The sequence below is a fragment of the Oryctolagus cuniculus genome, chromosome 3, assembly GCF_964237555.1.
Source record: "Oryctolagus cuniculus chromosome 3, mOryCun1.1, whole genome shotgun sequence".
Classification (NCBI taxonomy): domain Eukaryota; kingdom Metazoa; phylum Chordata; class Mammalia; order Lagomorpha; family Leporidae; genus Oryctolagus; species Oryctolagus cuniculus.
The window spans coordinates 139,338,165-139,358,459 of record NC_091434.1 but is presented as its reverse complement, the minus strand read 5'-3'; the positions used below and the strand labels follow the sequence as shown (position 1 = coordinate 139,358,459).

The following is a 20,295-nucleotide window of genomic DNA, read 5'->3' as shown; positions in this document are numbered from 1 at the left end:
GTATTATGTTATTTAAACTTTAAATTTTGCAGACAAGAGAAGAAAGGAAAATGGAAGCAATTTTGCAAGCTTTTGCCAGACTTGAGAAGAGAGAGAAAAGAAGAGAGCAAGCTTTGGAAAGGATCAGCACAGCCAAAACAGAAGTTAAAGCTGAATGTAAAGACACACAGATTGTCAGTGATGCTGAAGTCACTCAGGTATTGTTATTCAACGCTAGCTTTACTTTCATACTTCAAATTATTTTATTATACATATAAGGAGTTTTTAATAATGATGTTGGACAATAGCCTTTTAATAGCAGTATTCAAATTTTCTAGACATTTACATAAGATGCAAAACTATATTTTGTTTTGAGTATGAAAAGTTTATAATTCTATCAGTTTATCACAAATCAGAATTCATAAGGAAATGATGGAATGTTACCTTCTGAAATTGGTTAATGCTACTATATTTCATTTTATATAAACATGTATCTATAAACTAGTATTCAGAGTTCCTTTCTGCTGTATTTTAAATTAGGAACAAGCAAAAGAAGAAACTACTAACAAGCCAACTCCTGCCAAAGTGAATAGAACTAAACAGAGAAAAAGTTTTTCTCGGAGTAGGACTCACATTGGACAGCAACGTCGGAGACACAGAACTGTCAGCATGTGTTCGGATATCCAGCCATCTTCTCCGGATATAGAAGTTACTTCACAACAAAATGATATTGAACATACTGTACTTACAATAGAACCCGAAACTGAAACTGCATTAGCAGAAATAATTACTGAAACTGAAGTTCCAGCACTTAACAAATGTCCTACAAAGTACCCCAAAACAAAGAAGGTATGATTCTTAATGAAAGAATTGTTTCTCTAACAGTCTTATGACATAGTTATGTTGATGCTTGAAAAATTCTAACATCTCATGATCAACCGAATAAGGTGCCTAGATTATATGCTTGCAGTTTCAAACTAGGAATGAGAACTGCAGAAACTACAGTCATCTGTACTACTGTGAAGAGCGTTAGATTCAGTCTGTCAAGACTTCCGCAACTCATGATTTGTTAATAATTTGCCTACTATGTGTACAAAATTTATAACTCCAGTTGGTTTTAGATTGTATATTGGTATGTATCTTTTAAAATAAATTTAATTGTATAAGATTATAAGAAGTGTAAAGAAATTGTTAACTTTCATTGAATGTCCTAAGAATGTGAAAATTTATAAGGAAGAGTAGTTTTAGGTCAGATTATTAATACAAGTCTTGTAAAAACTGTCATATTTAATAAAAATTATTAAAAGCTATTCACTGAATTAAGCCAAAATGAACTTTGCAGCTCAGAAATAATGCAACCTTAGAAGCTGGTGTTTTTCTCCCACTCTTGACTAAAGTAGTAATCCATGGGCTTTGTAAGGGGGTAGATCATAAATGGATCTTTCTCATCAACTTCTATGACAAAGTACTTTGAAACTTCCTTTGTCTTTGTCCTTACCTAATTCAATACAATTTGTATAATGCTGCTCAATTCTATACTTAGTAAAATTCTAGTATGAACTTTTTTGTTTTTTAAGATTTATTTATTTGAAAGGCAGAATTACATAGAGACACAGAGAGATCTTCCATCCACTGACTGGGTTCACTCCCCAAATGGCTACAACGGCTGGAGCTGGGCTGGGCCAAAGTCAGGAGCTTTGTCCACATCTCCCACATAGGTACAGGGGCCCAAATACTTGGGCCATCTTCTACTGCTTTTCCAGGCACATGAGTAGGGAACTGGATCAGAAGTGGAGCAGCTTGGACTTGAACCGGCACCCATGTGGGATGCTGGCGCTGCCGGTGATGGCTTTACATGCAACACCAGAGCACCAGCACCTAGTATAAACTTTTAATAGTGGAGATTAATAATTTACTTACTATAGTCATGGTTTTAATTAGGGTGACAATATTATGAAGTTAAAAAAAAGTACCAACTTTTCTTTGTAAAGTAGAAAAAAATCCTTTTTAAAAGAGGTAAAACTGCTTTAATTACAAATGTGACAAAACCCTTTCCTTAATAAGACTGCTGGGTTGCTACACATTGATTTAAGTACTTGGTCTGAGGTGGGGGCTCACATATCCCTTTGGTGTGAAATGGAGGCTCCTCTATCCTATCTGATTACCTTAAAAGCCTCTGCCTGTAAGTTTTGCTTACGGTATTTTTTTTTTTAATTTTCATTTTCTTCAAAAGGCAAAGAGATAGAGACAGTTGGACATACAGACAGATCTTCCATTCACTGGTTCATTCCCCAGAAGCCTGCAACTGCCAGGGCTGGGCCTGACCAAAGCCAGGAGCTTGGAACGCAATCTGTTTCCTGTATGCATTAGCAGGAGACTAGATTGCAAATCAGAGCAGGGGTTTGAATCCAGGCACTCGTGATTTGAGATGTGGGTGTTCCAAACAGCATCTTAACCTCTGCACCAAATTACCCACCTCACTGTTACTTTACACAACATACTATCTAATGGAGTACCAAATTATCATCATTCGCCCAAAAGGCCTCACTCAGTTTACTAACATAAAGCACTTACACTGTGCCAGATACTGCTGTAAGAGATTTATCTATGTTATTTTACTCTTTAAATCGTCACCACACTATATGCTAAACCAGGTATTATTAAAACTTTTTTCTTTTACACATAAAGACCGAGGTGTAGAAAAGTTGACGAAACTTGCAGTCACAGTGCAAGTGGCAAAGCCAGGCCCCATCCCTTGCACACTGCTCCTGGGGCTCTATGGCTCCAGAGTACAGAGTGACCACTACTGTTTGTCCTAGACATAGACATACAGAAAAAAGAGAGAAAGGAAAACACCAAATTGTGTACTGTCATATCTGTATGACAGGATGAGATTATTTGAACATATTTCTGTATGTGTGAATATACAAATGCACATATTTATAACATATCTATAATGAGAAACTAAAATATCATTTGATGAGTAGGGAAAGAGCCCAGACAGTAGAGAAAATGTTACTAAATAATGAGCTTTTAAAAAAGTGAGTAATCTTTATACTTTAGGACCGGGGTGTATTTATATAGTCAATAAAGTATATTTATTTTACATAAAAGAACAGAATTAAGGAATATGTAAATCTTCAGAGCATAGGAACTTAAGAGATATTTAAACTTTTACATCAGTGACTGTCAATGCTGACAGTTTTTTTTTTTTTTTTAAGGTATATACCCCCATACTTGTCTCCAGGAGACTAATGGGCAGCCAGAGTAGAATAGCACTGCCTAAAATCAAATTTTTCCAACAAAATGAACAATTGCTACCTCTAATAGAAGCAGGAACAAATTTAAATTTATTTAGTGTTTGTGATACTGAGCTCTATTAGATTTTATTATATTAAAAAGCATTTGGGGGCCAGTGCTGATAGGTGTTGGTTCGTGTCCTGGATGCTCTTTTTTTTTTTTTTTTTTTTTAAAGATCTTATTTATTTGAGAGGTAGAGTTATAGACAGTGAGAGGGAGAAACAGAGAGAAATGTCTTATGTCTGTTGGTTCACTCCCCAAATGGCCACAGCAGCCAGAGCTGCGCCAATCCGAAGCCAGGAGCCAGGAGCTTCCTCCTGGTATCCCATATGAGTGCAGGGGCCCAAGGACTTGGGCCATCTTCTACTGCTTTCCCAGGGCATAACAGAGAGCTGGGTCAGAATAGGAGCAGCCAGGACTAGAACTGGTGCCCATATGGGATGCCGGTGCCACAGGCGGAGGATTAACCTACTGCACCACAGCGCCGGCCCCATGGATGCTCCACTTCCCTCTCTCTCTCCCTCCTTCTCTGTAACTCTGCCTTTCAGATAAACAAATCTTTAAAAAATTTATAAAAAGCATTTGTGTATTTATGTAACATAAATTTTATAAAAGTTAAGTTTTGCTCACACAAAATAGTGTGAAAAGTTTCAGGATAATAGTAGATAACCAAGGAAATGTAGAATGACGTACAGATTTTTTTCAGACCTTCTATGTGGAATGCTCTAAATCACCCAATTTATCATCATAGGCAATACATGTTTCTAATTTCAAATTAGAATGTTCTGTTGGAGAATTTGTGCAATTACATATTTAGTGATCCAAATTTTTCTTCTCTCTAGCACTTGGTCAATGAATGGTTAAGTGAGAAGAACGAGAAGACAGGAAAGCCTTCAGACAGCCTTTCAGAAAGGCCTCTCCGCATCACCACAGATCCTGAAGTGCTCGCTACACAACTCAATTCTTTACCGGGTCTCACTTACAGTCCTCACGTATACTCGACTCCTAAGCATTACATTAGGTTTACTTCACCATTCCTCTCAGAAAAAAGGAGAAGGAAAGAACCTACTGAAAACATTTCTGGCTCATGCAAAAAGGTAAACTTTTCTTTGAGAATTAAAAATTGAGGATAAGCAAAATGCCAATGTCTTTCCTTAGTACTGTTCTTGGTGGTGAAATGCTTTTGAAATAAACTGAGTTCATAGGCCCTACAGTGCTACAAACTGATTCTTTATTTCTTGTTCCTTTATTTAGCGATGGTTGAAACAAGCTCTAGAAGAAGAAAATTCAGCAATTTTACATAGATTTAATTCACCCTGTCAAGAAAGATCCAGAAGTCCTACAGTAAATGGTGAAAACAAAAGTCCACTACTGTTAAATGACAGCTGTTCCTTTCCAGGTAGGATTTCTTTTCATTATTATTTTAGTATGAAGAATGTGGTAGGATATGTAAGGGGATTCCAGAAAGTTAAAGGAAAAATAGAATTAAAAGATGTTAGTTTTGGTGCAAAAGAATTTTGAAATCCATGCATACAGATTTTCTCATAATAGCATTTTCCATGACTTTTTGAAGAGTCCTTATGTGTAACTTTGTAATGATCATGTTCTAATTATTACACAGTCTAGTTTTAGAATCATAACAATTTCTGTCCCCTTAATACTTTGGGAACAGAAAAATCTCAGTTTACAGTATCATGTATGTTGGGGTTTATGGTTGTAAATTATTATTTTTTAAAAGATTTATTTATCCGAAAGGCAAAGTTAGGAGAGAGAGGAGAAGAGGGAGAGAGATCTGCTGTCTGCTGGTTCACTACCCAAATGGCCACAACATCCAGGTTTGGGAAGCCTGGAACTCCATCTGGGATTCCCATATGGGTGGCAGGGGTCCAAGGACCCTGGCCATCTTCTGCTGCTCTCCCCAGCACATTAAGCAGGGGGCTGGAATCAGAGAAGTGGAGCAGCTGGACTCGAACCAACCTTCATATGGGATGCAGGCATCGCAGGTGGCAGCTTAACACACTGTGCCACAACACTGGCACCTATGGTGAAATTTTTAAAGGCTTACTATTGGCCTCTGGATGCTTTCCACGTGGATTCAAGAGGACTCTTAGAAATCAGTGCAAATAAGATCAGTACTTGTAAGAGTTCTTAGAGACCCATCCCCATCCCCAGGCCTACAAACTTTCAGGCAAGATAATGTTTGCTAATTGTGAAATGAACTGATTTGGTAGTAAAGGGGATGACTGGTTCATATTAATACCATTGCTTAAAACCATAAAATTTAGTTTTGGGTAAAAGTTACTATCATTACTACTACTGATGTTTTCTTTCCCAGAATATATTAGATTGTAGCAAATACCAGCAGTATTTCTTATAGCTAATCATTTCACCAACAGATTTAACTACACCACTGAAAAAACGAAGACTTTATCAGTTGCTGGATTCTGTGTACTCAGAAACCTCCACACCTACTCCGTCACCATATGCTACACCAACTCACGCAGACATTACTCCTACAGACCCATCATTTGCCACTCCTCCACGGATGAAATCGGATGATGAAACTTGTAGAAATGGTTATAAACCCATATATTCACCAGTTACCCCGGTAACTCCTGGTACACCAGGAAACACCATGCACTTTGAGGTATGACATTTAAATGGAAAAAAAAATTTTTTTTCTCCAACCCTTGGAGATGTGATTTAAGAGGTGTTTTTGTTTTCTTTTAACAACTGGGATTCTGAGAAACTATAAGAAAAAATTGGAAACATATTTATAGGAATTAAATATTTTTTACTAAAGTGAGCATAACTTCATCCATGCAGTTTAAATGACTGATAACGTATGTATCAACTTCAAAGCAAATATTTGGGAAACGGAAATAAAACAGGAAAGAAAGTCTTCTAAAACCTAAGTCTGTGTAGTAGTTTCTCATTTTAAGTTTTCATTTCTATAAATCCCATGGGTATAGTTATGAATTTTAATTTTCAATTCAATTCTTTTTCTTTAGAATATTTCTTCCCCAGAAAGTTCTCCAGAAATAAAGAGACGCACTTACAGCCAAGAGGTCGGTACTGCTAAAGAAGGGGGACATGATTACTTTTTTCTTAGCATCATTATTTTTAAATTGCATTACTAGATTTTGAAGTTAGCAGTACCAAGATGTGGTTATTTGTCTTTTGTTACCTCCACAAACAGGGATATGACAGATCTTCAACCATGTTAACATTGGGGCCTTTTAGAAATTCCAATTTAACTGAGCTGGGTCTGCAAGAAATAAAGACCATTGGTTATACCAGCCCTAGGAACAGGCCTGAAGTCAACAGGCAATGTCCTGGAGAAAAAGAACTCGCGTCAGACCTTCCCCTGGGACTCGATGCGGTCGAGCCACCTGCCTTACATAAATCCATGGAGACACCTGCACACGACAGGACGGAGCCCAGCAGCCAGCTGGACCCCACTCACTCTGGACGGGGCTCACTATATTCTTCCTGGGTAAAGAGTCCTGACAGAACAGGCGTTAACTTCTCAGTGAACTCCAACTTGAGGGACCTGACACCCTCACATCAGTTGGAGGTTGGAGGAGGCTTCCGAATAAGTGAGTCAAAGTGCCTGATGCAGGATGATACTAGAGGCATGTTTATGGAAACAGCTGTGTTTTGTACTGCTGAAGACGGGCTTGTGTCTGGTTTCGGACGGACTGTTAATGACAATTTGATCGACGGGAGTTGCACACCCCAGAACCCACCACAAAAGAAAAAGGTTACAAATTTAACAATTTATTGTTTTTTTAAATACTACTGTTGAGGGTAATTGGTAGTTAAAATATTAATCATGGAAGGCATTCTTAATTTATTCAGGTTAAAATTTTATGTGTACATTTTTAAACTTTTGATAATGCTCACCTAATTTAAAAAATGTACACAGAAATGTAAAAAAAAAATGAGAGATTCTTTATAGGAAGCAATGGTTTCAGAGACAGAAACCTCAAGTTGATTTATTTCACCAAGAATAAATACTATCTGTGTTATTACCCTTATAGAATAGGCAAACCTTGTATATAAAAGGCACGCCTCTTTCTGCATCCAAACTGTCTACAGTATTTAAGCCATGGATGTAAGAATGCTTCAAAAGTATTAGCCTAAAAGTATTATGTATTCATAAATAAGCTCTCTGTTTACCAATGGTTATTTCAGACAATCGGAATGCCTTATTGCCAAAGAATGGGAGGGAGCTACAACACTTACTTTGTTAACAGGCTTATTGCTTTATAAGTCAAGAATTTTAGTGATGTGTGCTTTTAATTTTTGTAACAGAGTCCAGTTGGCAACTTTGTGGGAAGCAATGTAGTATAGTGGAAAGAGCACGGGCTTTCAAGTAAGACCTAGGTTCGAATCCCGGCTCCAACACTCACCAGCTGTGTGACCTTGAGTGAGTGAGTTACTCAATTTCCTCACCTGTAAAATGGGGATGATAACATATCTATTTCATAGGACTGTTGTGAGGATTAAATGTATGTAAATACCTGAGTACAGTACCTGGCATGTAGTAGATATTTGGTAATCGTTAGTAATTATTTGTTCAGAATAACTGTATTTTATAGTTTTTCCAATGTAAATATAGTAATTCCCTTTAGAAGATTAAAAAAAAGAATTCTACCATTTGAGTCAAGTGTGAAAGATCTGCATTTTTGTTTCTTGCCTAAGGTTTCTCTGCTAGAATACCGTAAGAGACAACGTGAAGCTCGGAAAAGTGGCTCTAAGTCCGAAAACTTTGCACTGGTCAGTGTATCACCTCATGCAAGTGGCCACATGGGCAACACCAGTGGCGATGGGTGCGCCAACAGCAGTGAGGCTGGGGAGCAAGTCCAAAACCCCGCTAGCCTGCCCTTCCCAACACCAGCTGCAGCTTACGGTGCTGCTTTTGAAGAAACCAGCAATAACTGTCCTGTTAAGGAAGCTACTGCCACGGAGAAGAATGACCCAGAAGCTCAATGGTAAGCCTGTTTGGAAGTCTGCTACTCTGGGAAGTACCAGCTTTGGGTTAATGACCTGTTGTGCTTATTTGCTGGTCAGCTCCCAGGGGTAGGCAGATACTGGTTTGGGGTCCTCATTTTGAAAGCTCTTTGCTGATGGGGTTTAAATAGCTGCTTGTTTTTACTCCTTGATAACTTGTTCACATTTTTCATGCAAGTTGTCTTCTCTAAGCCTCTGTCAGTTACCTTGAAAGAAGGGTGTTTCTTTAGTAGGAACAGAAGCAGCCACAGATAGGCTGGGTCATGTCCACATTGCTCCTTGGGTCCTAAGCTTCCTCCTCCCCTGAGAGCATACAGTTCTGACCCAAGGCCAGTTGTGAGGGGTATAATTAGCACTTTTAATAATCTCAAGTGGCATTTTTTGAAAGTTAATATTCTATGCTATCACCAACTCCTCCCTCCTCCTTTCTCGCCAAGAAACTGGTGGAGAACAAAGGAATCTGACTGAGTTCTTCAGGTCAACGGAAACGTAAAAATCTCAGTTTGGGGAACAGTTAGCAGAACAACAGATTAGCTGATTTCAAAGCTCAACACCCAAGTATTTTCCCAGTAGAGCCAAAGCCTTGGTCTGAGAAGACATGTTGATCAAAGGACAAAGCATATTCTAGCTGGCAGTAGCTTCGTTGAATTGAGCATGCTGTGATTTTATTTTAAAGGACCGCCTCCACTTCAGTAGAACAAGTGAGAGAGAGGAGTTATCAGAGAGCTCTGCTGCTCAGTGATCACCGCAAAGACAAAGACGGCGGTAAGTGCGCTCTTCCCTCAGCAGAGCTGCGTCCGCTCCACTGCACTGCGCTCTCTGCAGCTCTAATGCGCTCTTTGGGTCTGCTCTGCTTCATCTCCAGGGGGCGAATCACCCTGTGTGTCATGTTCACCGAGTCATGTTCAGTCTTCACCTTCATCTCATTCAAATCACATTCCCCAGTTGCAAGCTAAGGGCCTAGTCCCTTCTTTCAGTGAACTTGTGGAAGGTCAGTAAGCAGATGACCGATCATGGTTATTGTTTTAAATACCTTTTTAAATCCAAAAAAGACAGCCTTTGTTAAAAAGCACACTGTACAGTGTTTTCTAGCGCTACTAGAAGGCAGTATTGATCATGTAATTTTACATTTACTGTAGGTTTCTTCTGCTTTACAGATGCTGATCCTGAGAATCCAGAACCCATGACCACAAACGAATGTCTGTCCCCAGATACTTCTCAGATTACTTGTAAAAGCCCTTCCAAAATGAGCAAGGTAACTGCACGGATCTTCTGAGTGCCCGCATTCAGAGTGGTAATACGCAGACAGACTTTTTTTCTGCTATAGCAAGTAGCAATTTGTGAATTCTGGACACTGTTCCTATCAGATATACTCAATTGTGTCTACTGCTTTATTCATTCTGCCACAATGAACTGTGTCTGACAACTGTAATGGAACACTGAAGCTCCTACAAAGCACACCTCAGCAGCTTCCACTTGTCTCTGTGCTGATGGTGTCTGGGAAATTCATAGCATTGTCGTGGCCAGCCAGGTAATGCTCTAGACGCAGAGGGTCAGAGGACAGCCGTTTAACAGGAGTGCTGTCCACTCTGGGTCATAAGGCTGTGAGCATCTAATATGCCGTGGGTAGCACTGTAAACTATAAATGAAGGATCCAGTATTGAGTTCTTTTCTTTTTTTTAAAGATCACATGCATTTAAATAGTCTTGGATTATTTAATAAGTTTTCAAGGAAAATGATGAAGAGGAATGAAAAATAGAAGTAAAAACATTACCCAACTAAATTTATCCTTAGACTGGATGTAGAAATTTCAATTATGGAATTGAAACTCTCTAGAAGTTTAAGGTTGTTAGAGTTCTTTTAGAGTGTACAGCTCAAACAGGTTTCACTGCTTTAAGGAAAACAGGCAGATACAACTTCAAGACCATTGTGACTGCTTCCTCATCTTTTCTCCAATAAATCTTACTTGAGAACTTGTTACAGCTACTGAAAAAAGTGACCTTTCAACAACTCAACCCTTTATAAAAATGGACCATTCTCAACCTGTATAGTTTCTTTCTTTAAAAATTCATATTTAAAAACCAACAAGAGTCCAACTCAAGGCACATAAAATGGTTTTTAAGTTTTTGTCATTACATAAAGTTTGTATGATTTGTTTTCTCTTCATAGCCTGGTTCACCGGGACCTGTAACTCCTGCTCATCCACATGGCAAAGTTCTCACGCAGCCAGATCCCCACTGGGAGGCAGCGGCTGTATCGGAAGCTGAGAACAGTGCTCACCTAAAAGCAGAGCTGCAACAGAAACAGCTACCAAGCAACACCCAAGCACTTTCCAAGAACCCTCCTCCTCAGCCACACCTTCGCAGTTCATCTGAGCAACTCTCACAGAAGCTGCCTTCTGCCCCAACGAAATTGCACTGTCCTCCATCACCCCATATAGAAAATCCTCCCAAGTCGTCTACGCCTCACACCCCTGTCCAGCATGGCTACCTTTCACCAAAGCCGCCTTCCCAGCAGTTAGGATCTCCATACAGGCCTCATCACTCACAGTCACCTCAAGTCGGAACACCTCAGCGAGAGCCTCAGAGGAATTTTTATCCAACAGCACAGAACCTCCAAGCCAGCACTCAGCAGGCAGCTTCAGGAGCGTTATTTACCCAGACCCCCTCAGGACAATCTTCGGCAACGTACAGTCAGTTTAACCCCCAAAGCCTGAACGGCACGGCGCCACCTCCTCCACCCCCTCCGCCTCCTTCTTCTTCGTCTTACTATCAAAACCAGCAGCCCTCTGCAAGCTTCCAGAATTATAATCAGCTCAAAAGTAGTCTTGCCCAACAAACTGTGTTTACATCAGGACCAAATCAAGCACTTCCTGGCACCACAAGCCAGCAAACAGTTCCAGGACACCATGTTACTCCAGGGCACTTTCTGCCCACTCAGAACCCTAGCATTCACCATCAGACGTCTGCTGCTGTAGTCCCACCCCCTCCTCCGCCACCACCTGCTCCAGGACCCCACCTTGTGCAACAGCCCACTTCCCATCAGCAACATTCTGTGGCTCACGTGGGAGGGCCTGTTCATGCCGTCACCCCTGGGTCGCACATTCATTCTCAAACTGCGGGGCACCACTTACCACCACCCCCTCCCCCACCTGGGCCAGCTCCACATCACCACCCACCGCCCCATCCTTCCCCAGGACTTCAAGGTCTACAAGCACAACACCAGCATGTTGTAAATTCGGCCCCGCCCCCACCCCCGCCCCCACCGCCTTCCAGTGTTTTGGCTGCTGGGCATCACACCACGTCAAGTCAAGCCTTACATCACCCACCCCATCAAGGACCTCCACTTTTCCCAGCAAGTGCTCATCCAGCTGTGCCACCGTACCCCTCACAAGCCACACATCATACCACTTTGGGACCGGGACCCCAACACCAGCCTTCTGGAACAGGGCCACACTGTCCACTACCAGTCGCAGGTCCTCATCTCCAGCCCCAAGGACCAAACAGTATTCCAACACCTACTGCTTCAGGGTTCTGTCCTCATCCTGGCTCTGTGGCCCTGCCACATGGGGTTCAAGGACCTCAACAGGCATCTCCAGTACCTGGACAGATTCCAATTCACAGAGCACAGGTGCCACCAACATTTCAGAACAATTACCATGGTTCAGGGTGGCATTAAAATGGACTCCAAAAACATTTTTTAAAATGTTCTGTAAGATAAACTGTATATTTCATATGTACCTGTTAAAGGTACTTTTTAAAGCTTGTACATGAAACTTTGTATAAAAAAGAAAAGAAAAAAACACCAGTGCTCTTTCATTGTATTTTTCTCAGTTTTGCTTTTCAAAATTCCTTTAAAAATGTGCTGTTAAGCCAGTATTAGGATCTTTTATTTTGTAAGTGAACATTCCAGCTATTTTTCTGGCAGTAGGTTTAATGCTACATGATCTTTAAATTTTATTGTTGCAATTAAATTCATTTAGTGAATATTTTCTATATTATTTTATACATGTGCATTAGTACACAGCTAAGTAATGGCACTATGAGGACTTTTTTTTTTTTCTGTCAGCAGTTCTGTGGGTGCATCTTAGGTATAAAAACGCAATACAGATTTTTATAGTTTGGTGTGGACATGGCTCATTTTGTTTTACTGGTTATTTGCAAGCAAAATGTAATTTACTGTACAGACGATTTCTATTGTCTCCTGAAAGACTGTAAATACTGCGTCTCTCCTGCGCATGTAACTGCTTACAGCTTTTCTCCTTTCGTATACAGCATTGTACATATGACAAGTCTTGCAAAACTGTGTGATCTTTGTGAAAGTAGTACAGTACATGACCTTTAATTTCCTTTTTTTTTATTTTAAATATACTGTCACATTGAAGCACTGGTTGGGCATTTTAATTCATGTTAATAAATCACAATTATGTCAGTTTTACCAAATTGTTCTGTACAAGTTCTAAGACTGAGGTCTGTTCAAGTGTTTTTACAAAAGATTCCAAATACAATTTGTAAGGAGCCTTCAATTTTCTTTAGCAACTACTACCTCGGTTGGATGGTAGCTAGAAGCAATAAGATTGTTCCTATAATGGTTCCTACTTGACATTTTTGCAGGAGCAAGAGCCACAGGAAAACTACTTGGTCATGCTGTGTAAATTTACTAAGAATTTTGACATCAACAAAATTAATCCAGACCATTAACGCATTATACACGATAACAGTGATAGACTGCAATTTACAACTGTTTTGAAATATGAAGAGTTTTGCCTAAAACACAAGAATACAGAAGGGACCTAGTGATTGGAAATGACTTAAAGACCTTAACATTAGCATCTATAGTTTTTTTTAAAAAAATTCGTGGGAAGTTATCTTTCCTTAAATTTGTCTAGGGTGTATAAAATTAAGGAAAAAGGCATTGTTCTTAGCATTCAAGTGAAATGAAAATGACCTCTAAAGTGAGTATTTTATTGCTGAAATAGAAAATGCTAGTTATAGTATTGGAAAAATAAAAAAAAATTCCCAGCCTTTGTCTTCTACCTCTCAGAAGGACTACAGTATATCCAACAGTAATGACTGTCAACAGAGTTTTCATTGGCACAGTATACAAATTTTCTGCATCAAAAAAAAAAAAAAAAAAAAGTAAACTTAAAAATGACTGAATGAGATCTGGTAGTATTTTAAGTTGTGTTTTATACTTTCACTTAATTTCCATTTCCTTTTGAGAATTAGCTAACGACGGTGCACGCACACGGCACAGTAGGGCCCAAATGAGCTTCACATCTTAGAAGAACACTGGTCAAGTGTGCCGTCCTTGCCATGTCACACACAATTCCACTCAGCAATCACTACGGGATGCTCTGACATGTTTGTCTGAAAAGAAATGCCTTCACATCACACATCTGGTAGCTTTTTCAAAATTCACCTCTTTGAGAAGACCAACTTTCTAACAATTTTTAATTGCTCAGTTTTTAATTCTGCTACTACGTACATTAATGTATTCAAAAGCTTTTGTGTAAACTGCAAAATCTTATTTTTTACTCTCAAATGCTGTCACCTACCAAATTTTCTTTAGAATTATTTTTAAATGGGAGGGAAAAGTGGAATTTAAGAAATAATTATCAATACAAGCTGAAGGTCTGTACTCCTGTAAAAAAGTTTCCTTTCTTTATCCTGTATGGTCCAGGTACAGGAAGAAACAAATCAGTTTTCACCTGAAAAGCATCTCTGTCTTCCTGAAGATCGTATACTTTTACTCTGCCTTTGGGTGGCTGCTCTGCCAACTTCCAGCCAGCCAGCCTCCGAATCCACTATAATCACATACATCATCTACAGCTTGTCATTTTCTATGAAGACTTCACATGGACTCAAAAGACACAACACAAGATTCAAATGAAACTGCTCTGAGCTGCAGAGCCATCAGTTCTCAATTAGCTCATATGCATTCCTCATCAACCAACCACCAGACCAGACCTAACACAAATGTGTAGTCCTTCTAGAACAATTGTTCTTACACTGTTGATGAGGCTGTTTTCACCTGAAAGGATGCCCCCTCAAAATTCATAATTAAGCTAGTTTATTTTCCAATGTACGCTAAAACCTGTATTAGAAAAAATTTCATTCAAGTGCACTACTATCCTGGTAAAAATTCTTGCAGACATAGGGAAGACATACATAGTCTGTGGTTCTTGTAAAAATGTTTCCTATGGAAATCGTGGATAGCCTCACTGGTCCACAGCTACCATGTGTCACACAATCTAAAAGGTAACCTAAAGCCTTATTAGACAAACTGTCCATGCACATTACACGGATGGGTGATACACTCTACCTCATGGTGGCATGTGCTAGAGCTAATTCCTTAGAGGATTATGTGTCTTGTTCTCTCATGGTGAATGCTGTTCTTCAAAAACGAAAGTCTGAGATGTTCAAATAGAATGCAGTTACTATGTTTTTGATGAAAGATGAGAAAGGATCACTTGAAATTCTAGGTAATGAACCTATACTGTAGCCATCTTCCCCAGAACACTTCTGCCCATAACAAAACTTCGGTTTTATTCCCTAATGATAAGCCTTAATGCATGTTCTGCACTGTATTTGCTGTGACAGCAATGTTGCTACTTCCTTTAGTTTTGATGCCACTACCCTGGTAGAAAGTCATGATGATTTTATCACTTCAAATATAGGGCAATGATCAAGGCAATGGCTGGAAAAAAAACCAAAACACTTTAATTTTTAAGACAACTGCAAGCACCTCAAACAATGGGTTATTGTTACAACACTTGTTAGCTTTTCACAATCTAGTTATTGCAAAGGCATATGGGTAAAAGTTAATGGACAAAGTCAAGAAAAACGAGGCACCTTAAGAATGTAAAATTTAAAATAAAGAGACATTCACTCCACTGACTTCTAAAAGAGGCTAAACATACCTCATATGTTACATTCTAAAATCGTATTGCCTACTATGGTTTGTGTCCTGGATTCTACAACTGATCTTGAGGAAATGCATAGACACTACTGTGTGCAACCTGCAAAGGGAAAATCATGTTCTCCACTCCGTTCATGGAAAGGCAATGAGCAACCGCGTACAGTTTGTTCTAGCCACAGAATGCGCGTGACCACTGTCACCTCCGAGCTGTGAGGAGCGTTCTGCCCACTGCACTGCAAACTCTAAACCCCATACCTCGTGTGCTAGACAAACACGACCAAGCTTTTCGAAAAAACAGAGGCTTCTTTTTTTTTTTTTTTCCATTCCACACACCAAACATGTTTCTCTTGTCCAATTTAATCTATGTATTTAACTTAACAGTGTTTGGAGGAGGCAATACCACATAGTACCCAGTCATCACATTTTTAAAGGGAAATCACCCTTTTCCTTTAAAGGTACTTTTAGAAATATGCAAAAAATACAAATGGGACTGCTAAATCATAATGCATATTTTAGAACGAGAAGCATGTCTTTTCCTTCCTTAAGGTGCCATATGGGGAGTGACACCTTGTAAACCAGAGCCACTTCGTTTCGAGTCCAACATGAACGGACTGTTAGGGAATGAAAAGTCTGCACAGCTCCTCGGAGCAGTAAAATCTGCCGCATGCGGCTCAGGCTGTAAAGCACTCGAGACTTGGAGCTGTTCTGCACTTGAGTCCTCGTCCCACACCTGGTGGGAGTTCACATTCACAGAGCGCATTCACATGCACTATCATACAGGAATGACGTCCCTCTGCCAGAATTAGGTAAAATGGTACATTTCCTTGCTATTTCTTGGTTCCAACTTGATAATGTCTTAAGATTGTAAATTATATAGTACTCAGCTAAAATATTTCTTCATAAATAGTTACAAAACCTGCCAAAACACAAAGGAGAAAGTATTTTTCGTTCAAAAAAATGACATTTGAATGTCACACAACACAAGAAACAATGCTTAGAGACATGTTATTGTTTCCAGAAGAGAGTGGTCAGTGAACTACTTAGCTGAAGACAAAAGACTACCCTTCCCCAGGACCACAGTGCACAGAAAGCAAAATGTCAAACAACAGTACCTCAAAGCAAAATAAAGGTCTGAGGATGAAGCCAGCTCACTTGCAATCCTGTTAAAGAATGAGAGTCCCCGTTTAGGTCCAATGCACTGGAAAACATGTGCTAGCACAGAATGCTGGATTTGTAGAATCTGCTAAGAATTCAACCACGGATGCCGAAGGCATTCGCCAGCAGAGGCTCGCTTCTCTGGAACCATTTCTAGCATGGGGATGAGGAAATCTGTGAACTGCGCAGCGTCTTCGTGGGGCCAGCCATACTTTTCCACAAGGACATCAAACAGGCTCCAGGGCTTCAGCTTGGTGATGTGCCGCAGCTCTCCTAGGGGGAAGAACGGCCAGTGTCAAGAGCGCTCCGATCCTGCACTTCCCACACTTGGTCCAGCCACGGGCTTTTCCGGAAGCAGACAACCTGTCTGCTGGACACTTTCTGATAACAACAAAAAAGGTGCCTCCCCGCCCCGCCCCGCTCAATCATCATTAAATGTACCCATGACCAGGTCATGTTTCAAGTAAGCTCAGCAGATGCAAACTGGGGTTAATGGTTCATTCACATCAGAGCTGAGGTGCCTTAAATAAAGAAGGTGTACTGAGCACCCAGACTGTTTTCACGGCCAACCTGGAATCTTGCAATCTGCAAGCACGCTTAGGAAAAGCTGTAGGACGTACACCAGTTGAGTTCCTTGTACCATTATTTCTGCACATCCCTAGTTAAGAGAAAAGGGAGGACCTTCCCTCCAGAACTTTGGGAAATGGACAAGCTGTACTTTTCATCTGTGCTGGCCATGATGGCAGCCACTAGTCACAAGTCGCTAAGTAGCACTTGGAATGCACTGGTGTGACTGGAGTACTAAAGTTGTAATTTTCATTTTCCTACATTGAAATAGTCACACGCAGCTGGAAGCTCCCGTGCCGGATGGCACAGCTTCAGAGGTCAACCCAAATCAAACAGCACTCGTGTACCTGCATTCAATGTCCACCCTGACTCCAGGACATCCATTTGTGAACCCTGAAGTTACACTTCTCAAAATGTAAGGGTTCCAGCAGCTCCGACTTACCAGAAAGACTAACAAACTAAGAAAGCTAAGGGCTTTCTTCGTAACAGGGCCAAAGTCATGTTTCCAGTTGCGGAACAACTCATCACAGGCCACCCCAGCCCCATCCAGGGGGAGGTCTCCTTCGAGTTCCAGGAGTGCGTCCTGAGCCAGGGCTACAGACACAGACAGTACGGGGGAGCCAGGGGCCGAGGCCGCAGCTGCCCCCAGCCAGGCCTCAGCAGGGAGGGAGGAAGCACGCGGGCAGCAGCCCACTTCCCCTGCTGTCGGGTAACCAGCCAGCTCCATCTGTCTCCGTGATAGGCAGAGCAGAGAAGCAGCGCTGTGCCTGCTGGGTCTGGTTCACTCATTTCTTCAGCTCAATTTAGAAATCCACTGCCCTCCCCCTTTAATATCAAAAAAGGACAATCACAGAGGATCCCAGAACAAAAGGGGACATGGCCCACGACCCTGTCAGCACCTGCTGCGCCTCGCCTGAGCACTGTGTGCGCTTACCCACTGCTATGTCCACACCATCCCCCTGCATCTGCACAGGGTTCTGGATAATGAGTGTTTTCTGACGGTTTCTTGTTAACAGGGTTGGAGTATAAAATAAGCTTCCAGCTCCAGCGTAAGCACTGAACCACAGTGGCCAGCGCTGTGGCATAGCAGGTAAAGCTGCCGCCTGCAGTGCCAGGATCCCAGCTGCTCCACTTCCGATTCAGCTCTCTGCTGTGGCCCAGGAAACCAGCGGAAGATGGCCCAAGTCCTTGGGCCCCTGCACCCATGTGGGAGACCTGGAAGCTCCTGGCTCCTCCATTTGGGGAGTGAACCAGCAGATGGAAGTCCTCTCTCTCATTCTCTGCCTGTCTTTCTATAGCTCTGCCGTTCAAATAAATAAATCTTTTTTTAAAAAAAATGGAGCCGCAGTCTGATCTGTGGGTAGGAGGACATGATGTACAGTGGGAGAGGTGGGAGGGCCTCCCTCTCTGCTAAGGGAGAACAAGACCCTCTACGCCAGAATTCCAGGCCCAGAAAATCAGCCTAAGGAGACAGACCCTGGTGCTTCACCCCACGCCCCCTCCTCAAATCCACTCTGTGCAAAATTACAAGTGCTCAGTAACAGGAGAACAGGGTTGAAAGCAAGGCCCATCCACCTGATGAACATTACTGACTGCTGCTTAGCTAGGATGCGCGGCTGGGAGGGAAACAACAGTTGGATCATGTTCCACAGCCAATCATGAGACTGACTTCAAGAGCGCCCAGAGAGGTGGAAAGCAAGCGCCCCGAAGCACCAGCTCCATGAGGGGCTTCTCACAGGTTCCCCATTTCCTGGGGCTATCCTGATCCTCAGCACAGCCATGGTCACAAACCAAGAAAACTCACCTGTGACATGCTGAAACAAGCACTGGTGGCAGAGAAATACCATCTGCCCAGAACAACAACAAACAGTATCTCTGAGGGCAGCAGCTTGTCAACTAAGATCCTTTCTCAAGAATCAAACTCGAATCATCCCTCAGTGCGCTACAGAGGGTTGCTGGCTGCAGGACCCTCCAAGGATACGAATGTGCAGCTGCTCGAGGCCCCTGCTAGAACGCTATTTTATAGCAGGTGTCTGCAGATGGGACCTGCATATACTCTCCCGGATACTGCACCATCTCCAGATTGCTGACAAAACCTAACACAATGTAAAAGCTGTGTGAGCAGCTGACATGATGAAATGATGACAACAACAACAAAAAAAAACCCTCTGTACATGTTCAGTACAGATACATTTTTTTTTTTTAAATTCATGATGGCTCTCCAAAGCAACCTTGTCTATTTTAAAGGCAGACAGACAGACATGTCCCATCCACTGATTCATTCCCCAGATGACTACAACAGCTAGAGCTTGATCAACTCAAAGCCAAGAACCAGGAACTCAACCCAGGTCTCCCATATGGGTGGCAGGGACCCGAACTACTTGAGCCATCCATCACCTGCTGCCTCCCAGGGTGTGCATTAGCAAGAAGCTGGAAAGCACAGGGTAGCCAGGACTTGACCTCAGGCACTCCGACATGGCATGTGGGTGTCCCAAGTAGAATCTTTTTTTTTTTTTTTTTTTTTTTTTTTTTTTTGACAGGCAGAGTGGACAGTGAGAGAGAGAGACAGAGAGAAAGGTCTTCCTTTGCCGTTGGTTCACCCTCCAATGGCCGCCGCGGCCGGCGCACTGCACTGATCCGATGGCAGGAGCCAGGAGCCAGGTGCTTTTCCTGGTCTCCCATGGGGTGCAGGGCCCAAGCACCTGGGCCATCCTCCACTGCACTCCCTGGACACAGCAGAGAGCTGGCCTGGAAGAGGGGCAACCGGGACAGAATCCGGCGTCCCAACCGGGACTAGAACCCGGTGTGCCGGCGCCACTAGGCGGAGGATTAGCCTAGTGAGCCGCGGCGCCGGCCCCAAGTAGAATCTTAACTGTTGTGCCAAATACCTGTTCCACAAACTGTTGAAATCCTTACTTAAGGTATACTAAGCTGATCTTCTGTATACTAAGATAATCGAAAATGAATCTTGATGTGAATGGAAGGGGAGAGGGAGTGGGAAAGGGGAGGGTGGTGGGTGGGAGGGACGGTATGGGGGGGAAAGCCATTGTAACCCATGAGACGTACTTTGGAAATTTATATTCATTAAATAAAAGATAAAAAAAAAAAAAAATAAAAAATAAAAAAAACAAAAAAAACAAACAAACAAACAAAAAAGTGAAAAAAAAAAAAAAATACCTGTTCCAGATAGAAATTTTTTTGGACTATATTTTTGATCTGCAATTGGCTGTATTTATCCACACAGAATCCAAGAATACAGAGGGTCAACTACACAATCAGACATGAAAAGAGAAGCTGTCCCATGATGGACGACTTCACAGCTGCGTTTTAACAGCCATACTCTAAAGTGATAAAAAC

General features: G+C 41.5%; 2 protein-coding genes across 38 annotated transcripts in view; one reads left to right on the top strand and one right to left on the bottom strand.

Annotated features, from left to right (window-relative positions):
- KMT2E (lysine methyltransferase 2E (inactive)) overlaps positions 1–13,459 on the top strand; it is an 83,764-nt gene extending 70,305 nt beyond the window's left edge. For 7 of the 9 annotated variants that reach the window (XM_017342740.3, XM_070071173.1, XM_051849696.2 and 4 more), the window contains 12 exons: positions 33–197; positions 520–828; positions 4,122–4,376; positions 4,534–4,678; positions 5,676–5,926; positions 6,291–6,347; positions 6,479–7,042; positions 7,987–8,276; positions 8,972–9,060; positions 9,161–9,286; positions 9,453–9,550; positions 10,465–13,459. In XM_017342740.3, coding sequence (XP_017198229.2) covers positions 33–197; positions 520–828; positions 4,122–4,376; positions 4,534–4,678; positions 5,676–5,926; positions 6,291–6,347; positions 6,479–7,042; positions 7,987–8,276; positions 8,972–9,060; positions 9,161–9,286; positions 9,453–9,550; positions 10,465–11,973 — 3,858 coding nt within the window. In that variant the 3' untranslated portion in view covers positions 11,974–13,459. The remainder of the gene's footprint in view (positions 1–32; positions 198–519; positions 829–4,121; positions 4,377–4,533; positions 4,679–5,675; positions 5,927–6,290; positions 6,348–6,478; positions 7,043–7,986; positions 8,277–8,971; positions 9,061–9,160; positions 9,287–9,452; positions 9,551–10,464) is intronic. The other 2 variants (XM_070071170.1, XM_051849697.2) reach the window with 1 other exon arrangement.
- Positions 13,460–14,995: 1,536 nt separating this feature from the next.
- Positions 14,996–20,295, bottom strand: part of SRPK2 (SRSF protein kinase 2) — a 289,404-nt gene continuing 284,104 nt past the window's right edge. For all 29 annotated transcript variants that reach the window (XM_051849704.2, XM_051849706.2, XM_051849713.2 and 26 more), the window contains one exon: positions 14,996–16,644. In XM_051849704.2, coding sequence (XP_051705664.1) covers positions 16,460–16,644 — 185 coding nt within the window. In that variant the 3' untranslated portion in view covers positions 14,996–16,459. The remainder of the gene's footprint in view (positions 16,645–20,295) is intronic.